A 17,984-nucleotide genomic window follows, 5' to 3' on the forward strand; every position below is an offset into this window, starting at 1 on the left:
AATTTATAAAATTTTTGTTTGGCTTAATCACAATCTTCTTAGATCATCCCTATGAATTATCTTCCCTTCCTACATATTCTTTTATCATTTAATATGGTACATTAATAAATTATACAACAGATGTTGGCAAAGTGATTGACTTTTATGCATGCTTGCATACTTGCAGTTTGCTCAGAAAGCTCTTATGTTAAAATGTATACCTATTTTTAACTACACACAAATATTCCTTAGCAGCCTCTTGCTCTGCCTGAGCACCATTCCATTGGTCTACTAGTATTAGGAAGGCTAGTGCTTCTTATAAGTAAGGCTGACATTGTGAGAGTCAAAATTCTACCTTAACCATTGTAATGGACATCTTTCTAAAATGCTTTCTGTCTTTTAAAATTACTAGCAATATATTAACATTTTCGTGATGACAGGGAGTCAGCACTGTGACTATCAGTTATTAGGATATATGCAACAGCCAAGACACTGAATGGCCTCTGACAGTTTTTCTCTCTTGTAGTTACTTTTTCTAATTCTTCTGTCTTTTCTCTCTGCCATCACAGTGTTTACTCTTCCTTCTATGGCAGGCCTGTATGCAAGCCTATTTATAAAAGATACTTCTTGCATTTTTTTTTAAAATTTTTATTTACTTTTTATTTATTCAATTTTTTAGAGAGGAGAGAGAGAGAGAGAAAGAGAGAGAGAGAGGAGAGACAGAGAGAGAGAATGGGGAGGAGCTGGAAGCATCAACTCCCATAAGTGCCTTGACCAGGCAAGCCCAGGGTTTCGAACCGGCGACCTCAGCATTTCCAGGTCGACGCTTTATCCACTGCACCACCACAGGTCAGGCTTCTTGCATTTTTTAATATGTTGCTTAAAATCTAATGTGGACTGAGAAATCTAATGGGCATAGTTGTTAAACTTAGTCTAAAATTCAGAATGTTTTTTGTGATATCAACTTCATCTGCTCTAGATCCTTCTGCCTTCCTATTAGTAGTCTCTACTTGATTAAGTAATAGAAAAAAAAAATGACCAAATGAATGTCTTCTTGATGAATACGTGAGGATAAATTTCACACTGGGGATAACTGTGCTGAACTAATGGGCAGGTTCATGTACTCAAAGCAGTCAGAAAGATATTATTGTCAGAAAATATTGAACGTTTTTATTATACTTTGTACATAACTCTTATTTTACAATCCAAAGTAGGAGAGAATTTTTGAATATCAAAATAGCATAAACATTTTTAATCTTATCATCTTCTCACTCTAAACACCTCAAGACCCAGACATATCTCCATACCTCTCCCAGGTGACCTCGTGACCTCTGAGACACAGAGCCTGGCAATTTAAACAGAGTTCAACACTGCAGGAACTGTGAGACTGGGAAATGCTATCAAAATCTGCAGCCTGCAAAGTATGGATGGGTTTGGAAACTGAAAATAAAATCATTTTCCATTACTGTTTTTTATCACAAGGCCGAGCAGTGGGGTACAAGAAATAAATGGGACTTGGCTTCTGCCTTTAAAGGGTTTACAGACTAGATTCTTTTCTAGAGGACATGCCTAGTAGCTCAGTAAGGATTTCCATACAAAACTAAATAATTGATGACATCCTTGATTTTGGTGTTTAGATGTGATGCAGGTCTTAGCACATATCTTTTTTTCTTTAGCTATCTTTTTTTTTTTTTTTTTTGTATTTTTCCGAAGCCAGAAACGGGAGGCAGTCAGACAGACTCTCACTTGCACCCAACCAGGACCAGGATCCACCCGGCACGCCCACCAGGGGGCGATGCTCTGTCCATCCGGGGTGTCGCTTTGTTGTGACCAGAGCCACTCTAGGGCCTGAGGCAGAGGCCACGGAGCCATCCTCAGTGCCCAGGCAAACTTTGCTCCAATGGAGCCTTGGCTGCAGGAGGGGAAGAGAGAGACAGAGAGGAAGGAGAGGGGGAGGGGTGGAGAAGCAGATGGGCGCTTCTCCTGTGTGCCCTGGCCGGGAATCGAACCCGGGACTCCTGCACGCCAGGCTGATGCTCTATCACTGAGCCAACCAGCCAGGGCTCTCTAGCTATTTTTAAGATTTTCTCTTTACTACTGATTTTGAGCAATTTGATGATGATGTGCCTTTGGTATAGTTTCTTCATATTTATTGTACTTGGGCCCTTTATGTTATTTGAATCTGTGAATTTATGGTTTTCACTAAATCTGAAAAATTTTCAACTATTACATTTTCAAATAATATTTTTCTGTTTTTTTTTTCCCTCCTATCCCACCTCTCATTAGGGGACAGTAATTACACATATATCAGGTCAATGTATAGTTTTTTCTTTTTTCTCTGTGTTTTATTTTGTATAGCTTCCACTGCTGGCTTCCAGTTCACTAATCTTTTCTTCTTCATTGTTCAATATGCTGTTAATCCCATTTCCATGTATTTTTTTTTTGTTTCAAACATTGTATGTTAACATTAGAAATAGATTTATTTGATTCTTCAATATGTTTCCTATGGTTCTAATTAACTTTTGAATATGTGAAATAGAGTTTAACTTCTAAAGCAGAGGTTGTAGTCTTACATTTAAAATCCTATAGACCTCAAAGATATGCCTCCATTTAAAAATTGTTTTAAGAACCTAATTATTTCTCAAAAAAAAAAAGCCCTATAATAATTCACTAAAATATCATAGTTCAAGATGGAATACTTGATTTGCCACTATCTAGGTAGCTTTGTGCTTCAGGTCAGACTCTGCCTGCAGGCCAGAGCCCACTTTCCCATGCCCATCTCGTCCGTCTCCCAAGGCAGGGGAGCAGGGTGGGGATTGGCAGCAACTAAGTACTCTCGGCCATATACATTGATGACCCCTTGGCCAATGACATCCTGCTCCCATCTTTGCATCCAGTGTCATGATTGACCTGTATGATGTGATGTGAAGTAGCCACAACCTTCTCTATTTAAAGATGACACATCTGAGAACATAATAATGAAATGTTATAATTTGCCCAGGGTCACAAAGCTCAGAAAAGGTAGAATCTAGGTTTGACTTGTGATTTGAGTTAAAGCCTCCCAAATACAAAGGAAGTTAAGATCTAAGGGTTAGTTCAAGGAGGTGATTTCCCTTATTATTTTTTTCCTACTCATGCAAGATTATTCTCTAGAATTCTGCCTGGCATGACTCTGCTTTTAAAAGTTTTCTTTGGTTGAAAGCAAGTGACAATGTCACTTGACAGCTTCACTTCTCCCACCCAACCTGAATTCTTTCAGTATAATATTAGGGACACCTAGGAGCAAGGGAGGAAGGGAGCAATATGTTCATTCCTAAGACTCTCAAAAGAAAGAGGTGGGCTTGCCCAGGCATCAACAGCCAGATCCTGGGAAATACTGTCAGGGACTAAGTCCTAAATGTTTGGATGTCACACCTGAGAAAGAAGGCAGAGCTAATGCTGAGACTGTAGCTATGGAAACAAAGAATAAGAGAGAGACAGAGAGAGAAAGGAAGAGTGGACAAGAAGGTAGATGTTGGAAGGTACAGTAAAAAAGCAGCGTGTGGTTGCATACAATGCTGAGGCCAGTATGTGTGCAGCCTGTGAGCTTCTGAGAGTTATTTGTAATTATGTGCCTATATTTACATTGTTTTAAAGAAAATGTTAAAAGAAAACATGATTAATGCATATTTCAAACCCATGTTTTAATATTAAATGAATGGGAAATGGATGCCAGACATCAAACTTCCTCTCTTGATATTTTCCCAGTGACCCTCATTCTTCTTCTTCTTTTTTTTTTTTTAATTTTTTTTTTATTCATTCCAGAGAGGAGAGAGAAAGGGAGAGAGAGAGACAGGGAGAGAGAGAGAAGGTGAGGAGGAGCTGGAAGCATCAACTCCCATATGTGCCTTGACCAGGCAAGCCCAGGGTTTCAAACCGGCGACCTCAGCATTTCCAGGTCGACACTCCATCCACTGCGCCACCACAGGTCAGGCCCTCATTCTTCTAAGAGGTTACACTTTTTTATGCAATAAGGAAAGTTAGTTCATGAAATGATTAGTGATCAAACTCAAGACTTTTTTGCTTGGTGAATCCCTTTCTACCCAGAATGAGGATCAGAGGAATTTTCAGTGAAACCCAATCAGTGACAGTGTGTGTTTATAAGGACTCTCATCTTCCCAATCACATATTTGTTTTACTTTAACATTTCTGCCAAAGATAACTAGCAGTACTACTCTTCTCTGTAAGCCAATAATTTCAAAACTCAAGAGGTTTTTTTCCTCTGCGAACAGGACCACCTACAACATCAGAGCAATTCACATGGGTTTTTATACAAGATGTTTGGGTATTAGCTCCCTTAATAGTCAACAGCAGTGCTTTGAAAAGCAGCAGCATGCCACAGTCTCCTCTGAAAATGAAGTCGCTCAGCTACACAAGGAGAATGGAAAGCATTTCACAGCGTTTTCAATGACTATACTTACAGCTATCCATCTGTGTTCTGTAGTGATCTTCAAGGACTCCTGAGCTCTTAAAAAGAATTTTCCAAAGGAATACCTTTTCTAAGTGCAACAGTTAAATGTAACTGGTCTTTCTCTCACATCCTCAAAAACTTCATTAGAATTGCATTTCTCAAAACTGGACTTGTGCTACTTGCTGAGGTCATGCTGATAATCCCAGATTTCTTTTTTTTTTTTTATGGTAATGAACTAGTCATACCTTCCAGCTCCCTGCAGCCAAGTTCTGCAGGGCGCCTGCTGCCCCTTCCAGTGTGTCTGCATTTGAGCACTCAGAGAGCAGTGTGAGGTAGGGTTTGACTATTGATGGGTGCCACAGCATCTGGATCCCTTTGGGTGGTTCTGCACAGTCTGGAAGAGGTCCTACTCCATCCCACTGGAGGAAGAAAAACGAGAGAGTAAACACCTTTAACATCATTACACTTCCCAATATTGCCTTCTGTAAATATGACAGATGATAACAAAAGTAGCGTGTTCATAACATTTGTGAACATGTCCTGCACGTAGGGTAATGCAGTAGTGATCCCAGAATAGGAGAGCCATTCCTGCCCACCAGGAGCTTGTGATGGAGGATGGAGAGACTTGGAGTGTGGACATAAATTACCGTAACTGGCAATAGAATGAATGGATAAGCTCCCTGAGAACAATTCTAGGTCATTGCAATAGGAAGGAAGGAGAAGAGATGGATTGGTGTTGATTGAGCAGGGAGGAAAAAGACTAATGATCAAGGTGGCATATTTTACAATTAACGTACTATTGGCACAACATAGAAGTTAGTAATAATGAAATGTCTTCCGCTCTTATGCATAAATGTGAACTCTGATAAATTCCTATATAACTTGTAAAACATGTCTGTCTGATTCTGAGTACTATTATATCTATGGGCTTCAAAGAAATGACAGAATAAACAAAAGAGAAAATTGTTATGGTTTATTAGATGCATCAACATAGTTTAGGTACATTAGATCTTACAGCAGTTCTGATAGTTAATTTTGCTTTGAATTGAATCTAATAAATTACAGAATACTTGCAATTAAAAATTAATTACAAATAACTTCAAAATTATGGCTTATTGCACAAAGGAATATCAGTAGGCCATTAAAAAGATTAGTTTTGAGGTCTTTGTAGCAACTAGGGCAAATAATTACAATAAAAGTTAAATGAACAAAGCCGGATACAAAGTGGTATGGGGTTTGTACTTCATAGTATGTAAAATGCATCATAAAAACCATGTAACAATAATAAAAACTTATTAATAAAATGTTTATGCTTTTCATTTTTTCTACATTTCAAATTTTCTGTTTTATCACTCTTCTAATTTTAAAAATATTAAAAACGGTAGTGATTCTTATCTTTTGTGAAAAATAAAGGCAATGAAGTAAACTATATGTGTAGAAAAATATATTCCATATTCATTTTAGAGAAGAATAACAGTTAAACAAAATAAACCTTAATTTTAGGGTGAAAGTGCTAAGTTATGTAACTGCTTTGTTTGTGTTTATTAATGATTACTTAAAATAAATATAGTCCAAATGCCATATACTTAGCTTTTGCACAGATATTTCATGTACATATATACAAAAACCACAACTAGATTTTAGAATAGGTGTAAGTTTCTTAGTTCTCAAAATTTTACTGGAAGAAAAAAAATTTTACTGGAAGCAAACGGCTTTACTTCATACTCCATACTCTTATAAAAATGAAAGTGTTGCTAGAGATAATGTAAAGTTATATAAGTGTCACAACTAATTTAAAGAATTTCATCATTTGTTTTCCAAACCAGAAAAACCTGAAAACTCATGCCTTCTTTGTCTCAGTCATGAAACAGCTTAGTTTAAGTCAAGGCTAAAGCTCAGAGATATATGGCACCGCACAGACAGAGGTTGGACATCACGCTGAGGGTCATTTTCAATGAGACTGTCACTCAATTTCAATTTTCTAACAAGAACACTCAATGTGGGAATCTCTCTTTTTTAAACCAAAGCCACTTCTAAACCATTCAAAGATGACTGCATCTGTGCACAGTCTAGCAATGAAACCAGTACCATCTCTTTTAAAGATATATATACAAAAAATAGAAAGTGAACCAATCTTGTCATATTGTATCTGGTTCATTATTGGTGACCAGCTCACTCCACTGGATAGAAAGACAGCACAAGACATAGAGCACTGTCATCCTGTGGGTTTTTTGATGTAGATGATGAAGCAGGGGTAACACTGGCTTCTCAAAGGAAACCAGTTTGGGGTACTGAATCTCTCTGCTAGTACAACAGGAAATGGAAAATTATACCATTTGGGTTTATTTTTATTTTGTCATCTCCTTAAGCCTTTTAAGCTCTCATTTTCATACAAAGATTTAATAGTATTGAGAAAAACCAGACTGAAATTTAGAACTCAAGATGGATAAAATGTCCCTCACACCAAGAACAAATGACAGCTGTGTCATTGTTTGCTGGGTTCCATCTTGTTCCCCTTTTCTAACTGCTGCTCAGTCAAACAGGACAAATGGCTAAGTCAGTAGACATTTTCTATCTGCTCTGACATGTGATCTATGTAGCTCTAAAATACCTTTTATTACAATCTCTTTTTAATAGTTACATAGAAAAGCTGAAGGAAATAAAAGGAAAACCTGGTATGATATGGATAATCTTTGATGGCAGCTAGAGATAGAGTTCAAAGGGGATGATCTGCTTTCGCATAATGTTGATGGCACCCGGCATGTCAATATTGGAGACAAGGAACGGCTTCAAATCAGTCAATGTATCTGGCCTTTATCTGGGTACTTTATTCAAACTTTTGAGTTAACAGGAAAATAATTCTCAATTATCCACTAAAAAATTGATTTTCATCACCCCTATAAAGAACAGAAGTCTTAAGAGTTGTGCTCACATGTTTGACATTACGTTGTCTAGAAACAGCACAGCGGGACGATAGGGCGGTGGTGACATCTGAATCTGACTGCAGTCATGAAACAATTCTGCACATGCAAACTTTTATTGCTAACCTTCTTAGAGTGAGGTTCCATGGGAAATCAGGGGCTAAGCGACTCTTTTACTGAAGAGGAAATATGTCATTTATAAATTTAAACATAAGATGAATCTATCCGAAAATTTCTGCAAAAAACATGCGCATGGACTAAAGGCAATCATCAGCTATTTGGTCAGGACATAGGATGAAATTTATGACCCTTATGCAAACTTCTTATTTTGGACTATCTCTTGAGGGCATATTATCAAAATTCTTTAAGAGCTTGAAATATGAAAATAATATATAAAGAAGCAAAACATCAGCAAGTCAGGAGAGAGAACTTTCTATGTAAGTAAAGACAGAGAACGATCAAGGATGAAGTCTTTCCAAAACACCAACAGGGGCAATGCTAGCCGAGCATTTTTTATTATATTGTCTGCATTATTGCCAAGCTGTGACACACACACACACACACACACACACACACACACATACACACACACATAAACATATAGCTGTGTGTTTATATTTAAGTTTATATAAATTTTAAACTTATCAGGTTTAAATTTAAAAATCAAGCTGACATTAAAGGGAAAGCAAAAGGAAAAGGAGAAAGACATTTGTGATTTTCAAAAGTTTTGTTCCAGCCTGGGGGGGAAACTGTCAGTGAAAATGTCCCTTTCTTCTCATGGTTTCACTCTTCACACTTGACAATTAAGTAAGTGTTCCTCAATTTTGTGCACATTTGTCATTACCATCTGTTATAGTTCAACAAATAAAATTTGCAAAAGTTCTAGCAGCTCTCAATTCTTAAAGGTATTACTTAAATATTCAAATTATATTTTGTGTTATTCCTATATTGTTCAATAGGAAAAAATAACGGACTATATTTTTACCTTCTAATGTTCCTCTTGTTCACTGTTTTGTTTATAGAAATTTAAATTTTTACACATATATGTAGAGTTCACGAAGCTAAAGATTAAGTGGTTATCCAGAGTTTTTGAAATGTTTGATGGGTGATGCCATGGATTGAATGTTTGTGTCGGCCCCAAATTCCTATTTCAAGGCCTCCATCTCCAATGTGATGGAATGGGGAGGTGCGCTTTTGGGAGGCGAATAGGTTTAGAGGAGGTAAAGGTGGTGAAGCTCCCACGATGGGACTGGTGTTCTTATTATAGGCTGAGTGGAACACAGTTTTCTCTTTCTGCCTTGTAAGAACACAGCAGGAAACCGGCCACCTCTGAACTAGGAAAAGGCTCTTCACAGACACCATGTCTGCTGCTACTTTGATCCTGGACTTTCAGCCTCCAGAACAGTGATATATAAATGCCTGTTGTTTAAGCCACACCCCATCAATGGTGTTTTGTTATGGCATCCCAAGCTGCTAAGACAGTAGTCATAGCAAGGACTAAGCAAATTTGGTATAAGGAGGGCCCTCTAGCTACACCATGACTTTTTTTGCCACGGAGCTCTCTGGGGGACAGGATGGCAGCAAAACAAGGAAAGTATGTGGCAGGATCAGGTTGCCAGCAGATCACAGAGCAGACCAATAGACTGACTGTCTTCCCAAACAGTACCATACTCAATAATAACACATTATCTTTTCTTGACTGGCTTTAACTGTATGACACATGACTAGTATGATTAAAACAAATCAGTGAACATTCCCTTTCTAAACCTGTATAAAATTGAAAAACTGTGTCATTTCTCCAAGAAGGTAATGGTCATATCTTTTTAGAAAAAAAGGGAATAACATGCTCCCAATTAAGAAGTCAAGGGGCTGCTGAAATCTGGACACAGTGCTCTCTGATACGGTCCTCGGCAGGCCAGGAAAGACAGGCCAGCCACGTAAGAGATGACTACTTAGGGAGAAAATCACATAGGTATGGGAACGTGTTCAAGGTGAGGGTTAAAAAAAATAGAAAAGGAAAAAGCTTTTCTTTGCACTTGCTTTTAATACTTTTGCTTCCCCCGAGGGCTTAGATTCTATTTAAAAGATTTCTACCTTGGTTGGCTTGAGAATGGAATAGTGGAAGTCATTTGCTCCTTATAGGAAGAGAATGATGTGACTTAGGGATAAATATCAGAAAGTTCAAAAAACTATAAAGTAAACCTGTCCACACACTTCACAATGAGACTTTGTAAACTGGGGTTCTTTAAGGGGCTCATGAGACCACTCAAGTGATCACATTCATCCAAGCCCCCACTGAACGAGAATTAACAAGAAAACTTCTGCTCCTCTCTCTCTGCCTTAGAGGGAGCTCAACCCTGTTCCAGTCTCCAACTCCAACGCCCTCGCTGGGCTCCTTGGAGGTACAAACAGGAAGGGCTCACTCAATCGGGAGAAGACCTCGCATTTCAGGAGAAATGCTCACTCTCATGTGCGTCATCACTGTTCACATCTACGTTAAAAAAAGAAAGCTTTTACTCCTGACCTGTACCCTTGAAACACAAACAGAAAAGGTCTCTTCACCAGCGGAACGCATGGCCAGTGCCTACATCTCTCTACCGAGCTGGATCCAAACCCCACTCTTCCCTCTCAGGCGCAGTCAGCCGCCACAAGGAAGTTGGCTGTGAGACGGTTCCAAGAAGGGAAACTGGCAGCGGACTCCTCTCACGTGCCGGGTTTCGGTTAATTAGGCTGCAGTCAGTACTAAGTACTTTAAAAACCAATGACCCAAACACAAGTCTGCCATTTTTTGCTTGAATTGGTTTGAACAGCAAAGTTACTAATTGATTTCGCCTTTACAGTATTTCATTACCATTTCCACCTTTTTTTCTTTTCTTTTCTTTCTTTCTTTCTTTCTTTCTTTCTTTCTTTCTTTCTTTCTTTCTTTCTTTCTTTCTTTCTTTTTTTTTTGGAGGGGAGACAGGGAATAAATTGATGGTTAATAAAAAACTCCAAGCAACTGTAAAAAGCCAGAATAAAAAAATGATACTTGTGTTGACTCTTGAGGATTTCAAAGAGAAAGGTAGCTCAGGTGTCTGAATTCCCCTGGGAGCCGTTCAGAAGACACAGGCTACGGGGCTGCTCTGTGCAGGCAGCAGGGATGCAGGGGAGAGGCCACGCCCAGGAGCTGTATTTAAGGGGCAGGCATTGTCTCCGGGTTTGCTTTGCAGAGATAGGAGGGAGTTTGCATTTGCAAGATTAGAAATCCACATTACAGCAGAGGCAGGGTATAATATTTTTTGAACAAAGCAGTGGGGAAAAATTCAGAGATAGCTTTGCTGAGGGCTGTGTAGCCACACACTCGCTTAGGAAGAGGTGGGAGGGAGGCTGGCACCGCTGCCTACTCCAGACACTGGCACAATCAGGCCCCTGTGCTGTGCCCCACAGGGGAGTGTTTTCAAGGCTCACCTGGCCCCTCCCCACGTCGTCATGACAGAACCAACTGGAGCGCCAATAATGCTCATTTGGAATTCTCTCTGTGCCTTAACTTCCCATCCTCTTGGACCATGACCCTCCCCGTTACCTGCCTTCTAAAGGGAGCTCTGTTCCTGACTTCATTCCAGTAATCTCATAGTCTCATTTGGTGATGTGTCCCTCAAAGATAATCTAATACAGTCAACTGGGATGGTTTCACCACCTAAGAAAACAACTGGCAATGTCTGGAGACATTTCCAGTTGTCACGACTGGAGGAGGTGCTGTTGGCACGGATTGGGTAGAAGCCAGGGATGCTGCTCCACATGCTACAGTGCACAGGACAGGCCCCACAACACAACATTATCAACAGTGCCAGGGTGAGAAGCCCTGGTCTCGTAGTACAAAACTCTGAGTATTTACTAATGGGTGGAGTACTGCATGGCAAAATGTAAATAAGCAGACTACATGGGACACCTAACTAAGGTTTTAAGTCTGTAAACTCACTGAAATGAACACAGCAATTTTAGGTGACAAAATCTGTTTTACATGAGAGAGGTGCAGAAGAACTAGGGGCATCTCATTCATCCCTGCCGCATGGCAGAGAGCGTCACTGCATGAAAATGTGCAGCCACGACCTCTGCACGCTGCTGTGATTTGTTGTTTTGAGGACACAAGACCCCACGCCCTGAGTCACCAAGCTCCCGGCATGCTGTGAGGTAAAAGCAGAGTGAGCCTCTCCTGAAACCGGCTGTGAGGATGAGCAGCAGCTGACATCGCAGATGGTGAGAGACGAAATGGTATTAAGCAGCAAAAGAGAAAGGATGCTTACTAATAAGGAAATGAAAACTGTCTGGAAGAAAGAAAAACAACCTGTGATATTAGGAAAGGCATCAAGAATGTCATGAAGGGCTACTCTATTAAGTGATAATAAATCAAATCAAAATGTGTTTCAGCTCTCGCTGGTGTCGAGAGGGATTACGGTCAATGTTGGCTGATGCATCCAACACCTAAAAACATGCATTTGGTCTAGATAGCTCACTTTTAAGAATTTATCGTTGAGAAATGATTAAGGATGTGAGTGAGATTTGAGCACAGAGATGTTTGTTACAGTTTATATGAGTTAAAACTTAGAAAGAGCCTAACTTTCTGATAATTGAGGATTGGTTTGCACATCACGCTACAGTGTTAAAATAAAAGTTCAGGTAGCCCTGCCACATTCCGGTGTAAATGACTGGTTACTGGCAAAGAAAGAGATCATGCTGAACCGAGGGACAGACTGTTGTAGAACAGGGTGCAGAGAGGGCAGAGCGGGTGCTGCACCCACACCTGCTCTCGCCGTCGCTGATGTGCCAGGATGGGCAGTGGGTGCGGTTACCTGGGCGCAGATAATCAGCACTACACTGTTCCCAGAGAATTTACAGACAGTAAAATGAATACAAGTCGGTCTTTTTTATCACTGTGTACAGATAGAATTCTAAACAATTTCAGCAATAAAACATCCCTCACCTCAGAGACAAAGAGCTCGTACTGCACCCCCTAGAGTGCACTGTAGCCCTAGAGTGTACTGTACCCCTACTGTGCATTGTACTCCCTAGTGTGCACTGCATCCCCTACTATGCACTACACCGCTTTAGTATGCACTGTACCCCCTTAGTGTACACCGCACCCCCTTTTCCTTTAGTTAACAAAATGCTTCGAGGTGGTGGCTGCCTCGCACAAACACTACATTTCCAGACTTCCCTGCAGCTAAGGTGATCCATACAGACCAAAGTGGTTTGCGCAGCAGTGACATATGTAATGTTTGGTTGGACCCCAAAAGAAAAGGTACTCTCTCACCTGACTAGGTGGTAGCAAAGTGGATAGAGTGTCGGACTGGGATGTGGAGGACCTGGTTTAGAGACCCCAAGGTCGCCAGCTTGAGTGCAAAGCTCACCAGCTTGGACGCAAGGTTGTTGGCTTGAGCAAGGGGTTACTTGGTCTGCTGTAGCCCCATGGTCAAGACATTTATGAGAAAGCAATCAATGAACAGCTAAGGTGCCACAACAAAAAACTAATGATTGATGCTTCTCATCTCTCTCCATTCCTGTCTGTCTGTCCCTATCTGTACTCTCCCCTGACTGTTTTGGCCCATTTCTGCTCCTGAACTGTACACATGAAGAGCCTTCTTGGCCATGAGGAGGAGGGAGCTTCTCAAAGGGTGGACATGACAGATCTCAGGAGCCTCTGGAGACAGCAGAGCCGAGCTGCCAGCAGCGCTGAGCCGCCTCGGCGTAGCCAGTCCACGGCCAGTGGACGCGGCTGCCTGGTAGGGCCCCGCATGTGCTCTGACCAGAGTGGTATGATTGTATTTTGAAGCAAAGCTGTACCTAAATATGGAGAGAGAAAAAGATCTGAAAGGCTGTATGTATGGGAGGGGTGGGGAATGGTGGAGGTGCGTGCATTATTGTTTTTCTTGTAGCTTATTGCTATTTTACTCATATAATATTTACAAGTTATATGTGCATACATACATATATTTATGTTAATAATTCACACCCATTTAGTCTGAAATAAGTTTGAAATTCAAATTTCTCATGTGGTGATTTGCAATGAAATTATTGATAATTTCTGTGCTTTGAGGCATTGACTGCTCTGTAGCCTTAGTGTCACTTCTGGGCCAACAGCATCCTCTGATAAATGGGCAATCTGTGAGGCTCTTGAGGAGGTGATGCCCACACAGAATCCTGAAGACCCAAGGGAACCTTGAAGGGGATAGCATTTTGTGACATCTAATCTCACTACATATGTCATGGGTTAACATCTTCAGAACAAAGCATTTTTAAATCTGACATGATCAAAAGTACTGCTTCTCCAGGGGCCCTCTGAGACACCCATATACATGTTGATGTGACTCTTCAGCTCTCAGATGATGAGTGTGAGACAGGATGGTCATTCGGGTTGGTGGTGATTTCAGGGTCAGAATGTTGACTGACAACAGAATACAATGCAGCACGGCTGTGCGTAGCTGCAGAACAGCCTGAACCATAATGCAGAGAGCTCTATCTGCAAATACTCTTGGTTCACAGTGGCCCTTGGAGGCAGAGCCACCAAAAAGGAGATGGATGAGGTAGGGACAAGTCACACTATGAACATCTATTCAAGACACCTTCAATAGCAAGAACTAAAGGCCACTGTGGGCCCCAGTCTGTCCGTCATTCATTCAGCACAGCTTGGCATTGGGTTAGAAGCAGTGGTGGGACTCAGCTGGATCACACTGGTTTCACAGAACCAATACCTAATTTTTTTTTGAGTTTGGTGAGCTGGTTGTTAAAATGACACTTGTAATCAGGATTCTCTCTAAGGTGGGTGCCTGGGCAGATGCCCAATGTGGAAATCACAAATTTACATTCCTTCCTTTTCTTTTTCTTTTTTTTGTATTTTTTTGAAGCGAGAAGTGAAGAGGCAGAGAGACAGACTCTCACATGCACCCAACTGGGATCCACCTGGCATGCCTACCAGGGGTGATGCTCTGCCCATCTGGGGCATTGCTCCATTGCAACTGGAGCCATTCTAGCGCTGGAGGCAGAGACCATGGAGTCATCCTCAGCGCCCGGGCCAACCTTGCTCCAATGGAGCCTTGGCTGCAGGAGGGGAAGAGAGAGATAGAGAGAGAAGGGTGGAGAAGCAGATGGGCACTTCCCCTGTGTGCCCTGACCGGGAATTGAACCCAGGACTTCTACACACTGGGCCAACGCTCTACCACTGAGCCAACCGAGCAGGGCCTATTCCTTACTTTTTTTTTTAACATTCATCTGTGCAACAGTGTATTCTAAGCACCTGTTCATTCCATCCATAGGTGAAAAAAATTACAAGTGAGGATGCCAATCAAGAAGCAATATGGAAATATCTTAAATAATAGTTTTATTGTTTTCTGTCAGGTATTATTCAATCTTTTTTCATTAATATTTTAAGACTTTTTTAGAACATAATCTAGTTTTGTGTACCTCTTTTATTGTTCTTATTTAAGTATTAAATGCATGAAATAATAAACTACCTTTCCGTATATCATTTTTTTATACTTAAAATGGTCATTAGGGTAGAGAACCAGTTGTTAATTATTTGAATCCCACCATTGGCTAGAAGTTAAAGGTGAAAAGGAGACCCATGGTCCCTGCCTTCAGAAAATTCACTCTCTCTGGGGATCAAGTGCTGTCATAACTCATTGTGTGAGGAGCACTAGAGAAGCTGAAGTAAAACCATGTGGAAACAGGTTAGAGGTGTATTTTTTCTTGAGGGAGGTCTTTGAAGGGTGGAGATGATGTTTGACTTGGTCTTAAAGGATACGTCTCTAAGTAGTGGAAGAAGAGAAGGGGGAGGCCAGGCAGGGGAACAGAATGAGCAAAAGCCTGGAGGCTGGCCTGGGGCCTCAGGACAGCCAGGAACATGAGCAAGGATGGGCTCTGCAGGCTCTGCCAACACGCGTCTCTTCTCCTGTCAAAAATAAGAGGGTGCCAAAGGTATAAACAAGACTATAAAGGAGTCACTTTACAATGGAGCCCGAGCTGCCATGCCGGGGGAACGGCCTTGCACATCTTATGCCTCAAACCTTTGAAATGTTAAAATAGGGAAAAATCACCTTTGACTGGGCATGGGACAACATTGTGGCCCAAAGAACTATTTGCCAAGGTAACATGAAAGCAGTTATTATAACTACCGGACTGATGGCTATCGGAGTGAAAATTAAAAACACTGTTTAGAATTAGCTTCATTATGTTATATTATCTTTGCCAATAGAAATGCCTTCCTTTTACTGATGTAATCTTTCCCCTTCCCTTTCTCATAAATACCCATTGCCTTTGTCTCCTAATCGGAACACTATTTGGGCTTCAGCCTGAATCAATGATCCTCAAATAGTTTTTCTTATTGATTTCAAATAAATGCTTGTTTGTCTCTCACTTTGAAAGGCTCTTTCATTTTTAAGCTAACAAAAGTTTTACACAGAGGCACACTGCTATTGCTCTTGCCTATAAAGCATCATAAAGATACATATAAAGATATCATAAATAAAACTTGCTGCTAATTATGCATTTGGCATCTACTATGTAAGAACAAGATGAAAAAGAACAATGACACTCTCAAATTGACCACAACTAAGTAAACTCTGACACAGAGATGATCGTAAGAGACTGTTCACCATAGAGAAGGCCTGGGTCAGAATCCTCTTTGAATTCTGATGGATTTATGTCTTCACCCTTGTGGATGGACATACATCCATGTGAATTTAAATATTCACAAATGACATTCACGCAGAAAAGAGAGGTTCTGAGTTCTAGGGGATCTTGCTTGTACTGTGTTTTCTGAGCAGGATTCTCGGCAAACTGTCAAGTTCACACTGAGTGCGTCTTGAAGGCCCAGGTCTGCTCTGGCCAGCAGCCAGCAGTGTCCTGTCGCCTCTGAGCCATGTTGGCGCACCTCCGGCCCCTGGGCCACACCACAGGGGCCCTGGCCACATCCCCAAATTGAAAAACAAGAGAACGTTTATTCCTACAGAATGTGGAAAAGTAAATAGTCAATTTTGTTTATTTCTAGTTCCTTAGACCCAAATCCCAGTCTTTGGCTTGCCTCCCCTGCACTGCTGTCCCGGGCCATTGGCACACAGCCCTGCTAGAAGGCAGTGAGCACCTTGCCAGGGGAGACGTGCTTCTTGACACATGACATGCAGTCTGCTTTGGGGGAGGTTGTGCCCAAGAAGAGCTAGAGAAACTAGCAATTTCTTCTAATTCAGCAAGAGGCTCTGAACACAGACTCAAGAATTAGTAAACTTGCAAAGCCCTTTTGGACTAGAATATGATATATAGAATTGTCAAGCACTTCACACACACAGCTTCTAGTCTGATGATTCTAATACATTTCAATAGCAACCATTCTTGAAATAAGAGTATGAATGAAGCATATCTTTGTATCACACATTTTTCTTGAAATATCCCTATCAGGGATCTAAAAGAAAATGTTTTTGAGATTTTTAACTATAACTAAATTTGACCTGAAGAGTGGCAAAGTATTTTCCTTAGGTACAGAATATCAGGCCAAAGGTAAGAGTCAACATGAATTTCTGAAATATAGAAAACTCCAGAGGGAATCATTGAACCAATTACAATTTTCATCCCTTTTGCTTCCTGCTACAATCTCTGGCTCTTCTATCCGGGTAAGTCTTTGTTACAGCATAGACAACTTTTCACTTTCCACAGCCCCTGAGCTTTCGTCCGAGGCATCTTAAATTTAGGAGAAGAAAACCTGTACATTCTTATAAGCAAACAGTAACTTAAGTAGTTAGTGACTTAAAACATTAGTGACTTTTTGAATACTATTTTTTAAATGGTGTTTGAAAAGAGTAAGGCCCACTGCAGAGAATTTGTAAATATGTAAGCACAAAAAGAATCCACCACAATTCTCTGTCTTTGATGTGACTGCACTTTTTCTAGACGCACATACATTTTCGTGCATGCACATATTTTATATTTTCATATGTCACATATTTTACAAAACTGGCCCGGTTTAATCCATACCATACCTGTGTCTGTGCACACACTGACTTTGTTATTTCTTTTTACACTTCACTTTGTGTTATGTATTTTCTCTAGTCCTACAAGTTCTTTTAAAACCAGACTTTATAAGCAGTACATCCCAAGGGATGGATGATATCTGACCATCTTTAGAGCTGTAAACTTGGAACTCTCCAGAAGCTTCTAGATGAGTTTAATCATTTTGTAGACAAGATCGGGCACGTTCAGGGTGGTATGGCTGTAGACAGTTAAATCATTTTGCAGGCTCCAAAAGTAACCTGCTGATCTGGTTGTTAGCAAAGATGGGGATGTCCCAGTGACGCCTGGGAACACATCCATTTCTCACCTTGCTGCAACCTGCTAATAGTGGTGACATAGGGCCCTGGCTCCTCTTCTCACTCGAGGCAGCCAGCCTTTAATTCCTTTACACTTCTTGACCTCTCTGGTGGAATGGTGGTCGGCTTTCCCCAAGTGCAGACCACTGGAGAAAATCCTCAGGTGGAGGCACTACTTTTCCTACCGAGACCCAAGGCTGGCTCAAATGTCAATCTTTCCCAGCAGGTGGCGCCATCTTGACTCAAGTCTCTCCCTGGGACCCCGAGTGATGTCTGGAGGCCCAGTGGATTGGAAGGCGCCCT

At 40.9% G+C, this 17,984-nt stretch overlaps 1 protein-coding gene across 7 annotated transcripts in view; it reads right to left on the reverse strand.

Annotated features, from left to right (window-relative positions):
* CTNND2 (catenin delta 2) overlaps window positions 1–17,984 on the reverse strand; it is a 985,037-nt gene that overhangs the window by 112,366 nt on the left and 854,687 nt on the right. For all 7 annotated transcript variants that reach the window (XM_066243701.1, XM_066243686.1, XM_066243718.1 and 4 more), the window contains one exon: window positions 4,675–4,848. In XM_066243701.1, coding sequence (XP_066099798.1) covers window positions 4,675–4,848 — 174 coding nt within the window. The remainder of the gene's footprint in view (window positions 1–4,674; window positions 4,849–17,984) is intronic.

Source organism: Saccopteryx bilineata, chromosome 1, assembly GCF_036850765.1.
Source record: "Saccopteryx bilineata isolate mSacBil1 chromosome 1, mSacBil1_pri_phased_curated, whole genome shotgun sequence".
In the NCBI taxonomy this organism is placed as follows: domain Eukaryota; kingdom Metazoa; phylum Chordata; class Mammalia; order Chiroptera; family Emballonuridae; genus Saccopteryx; species Saccopteryx bilineata.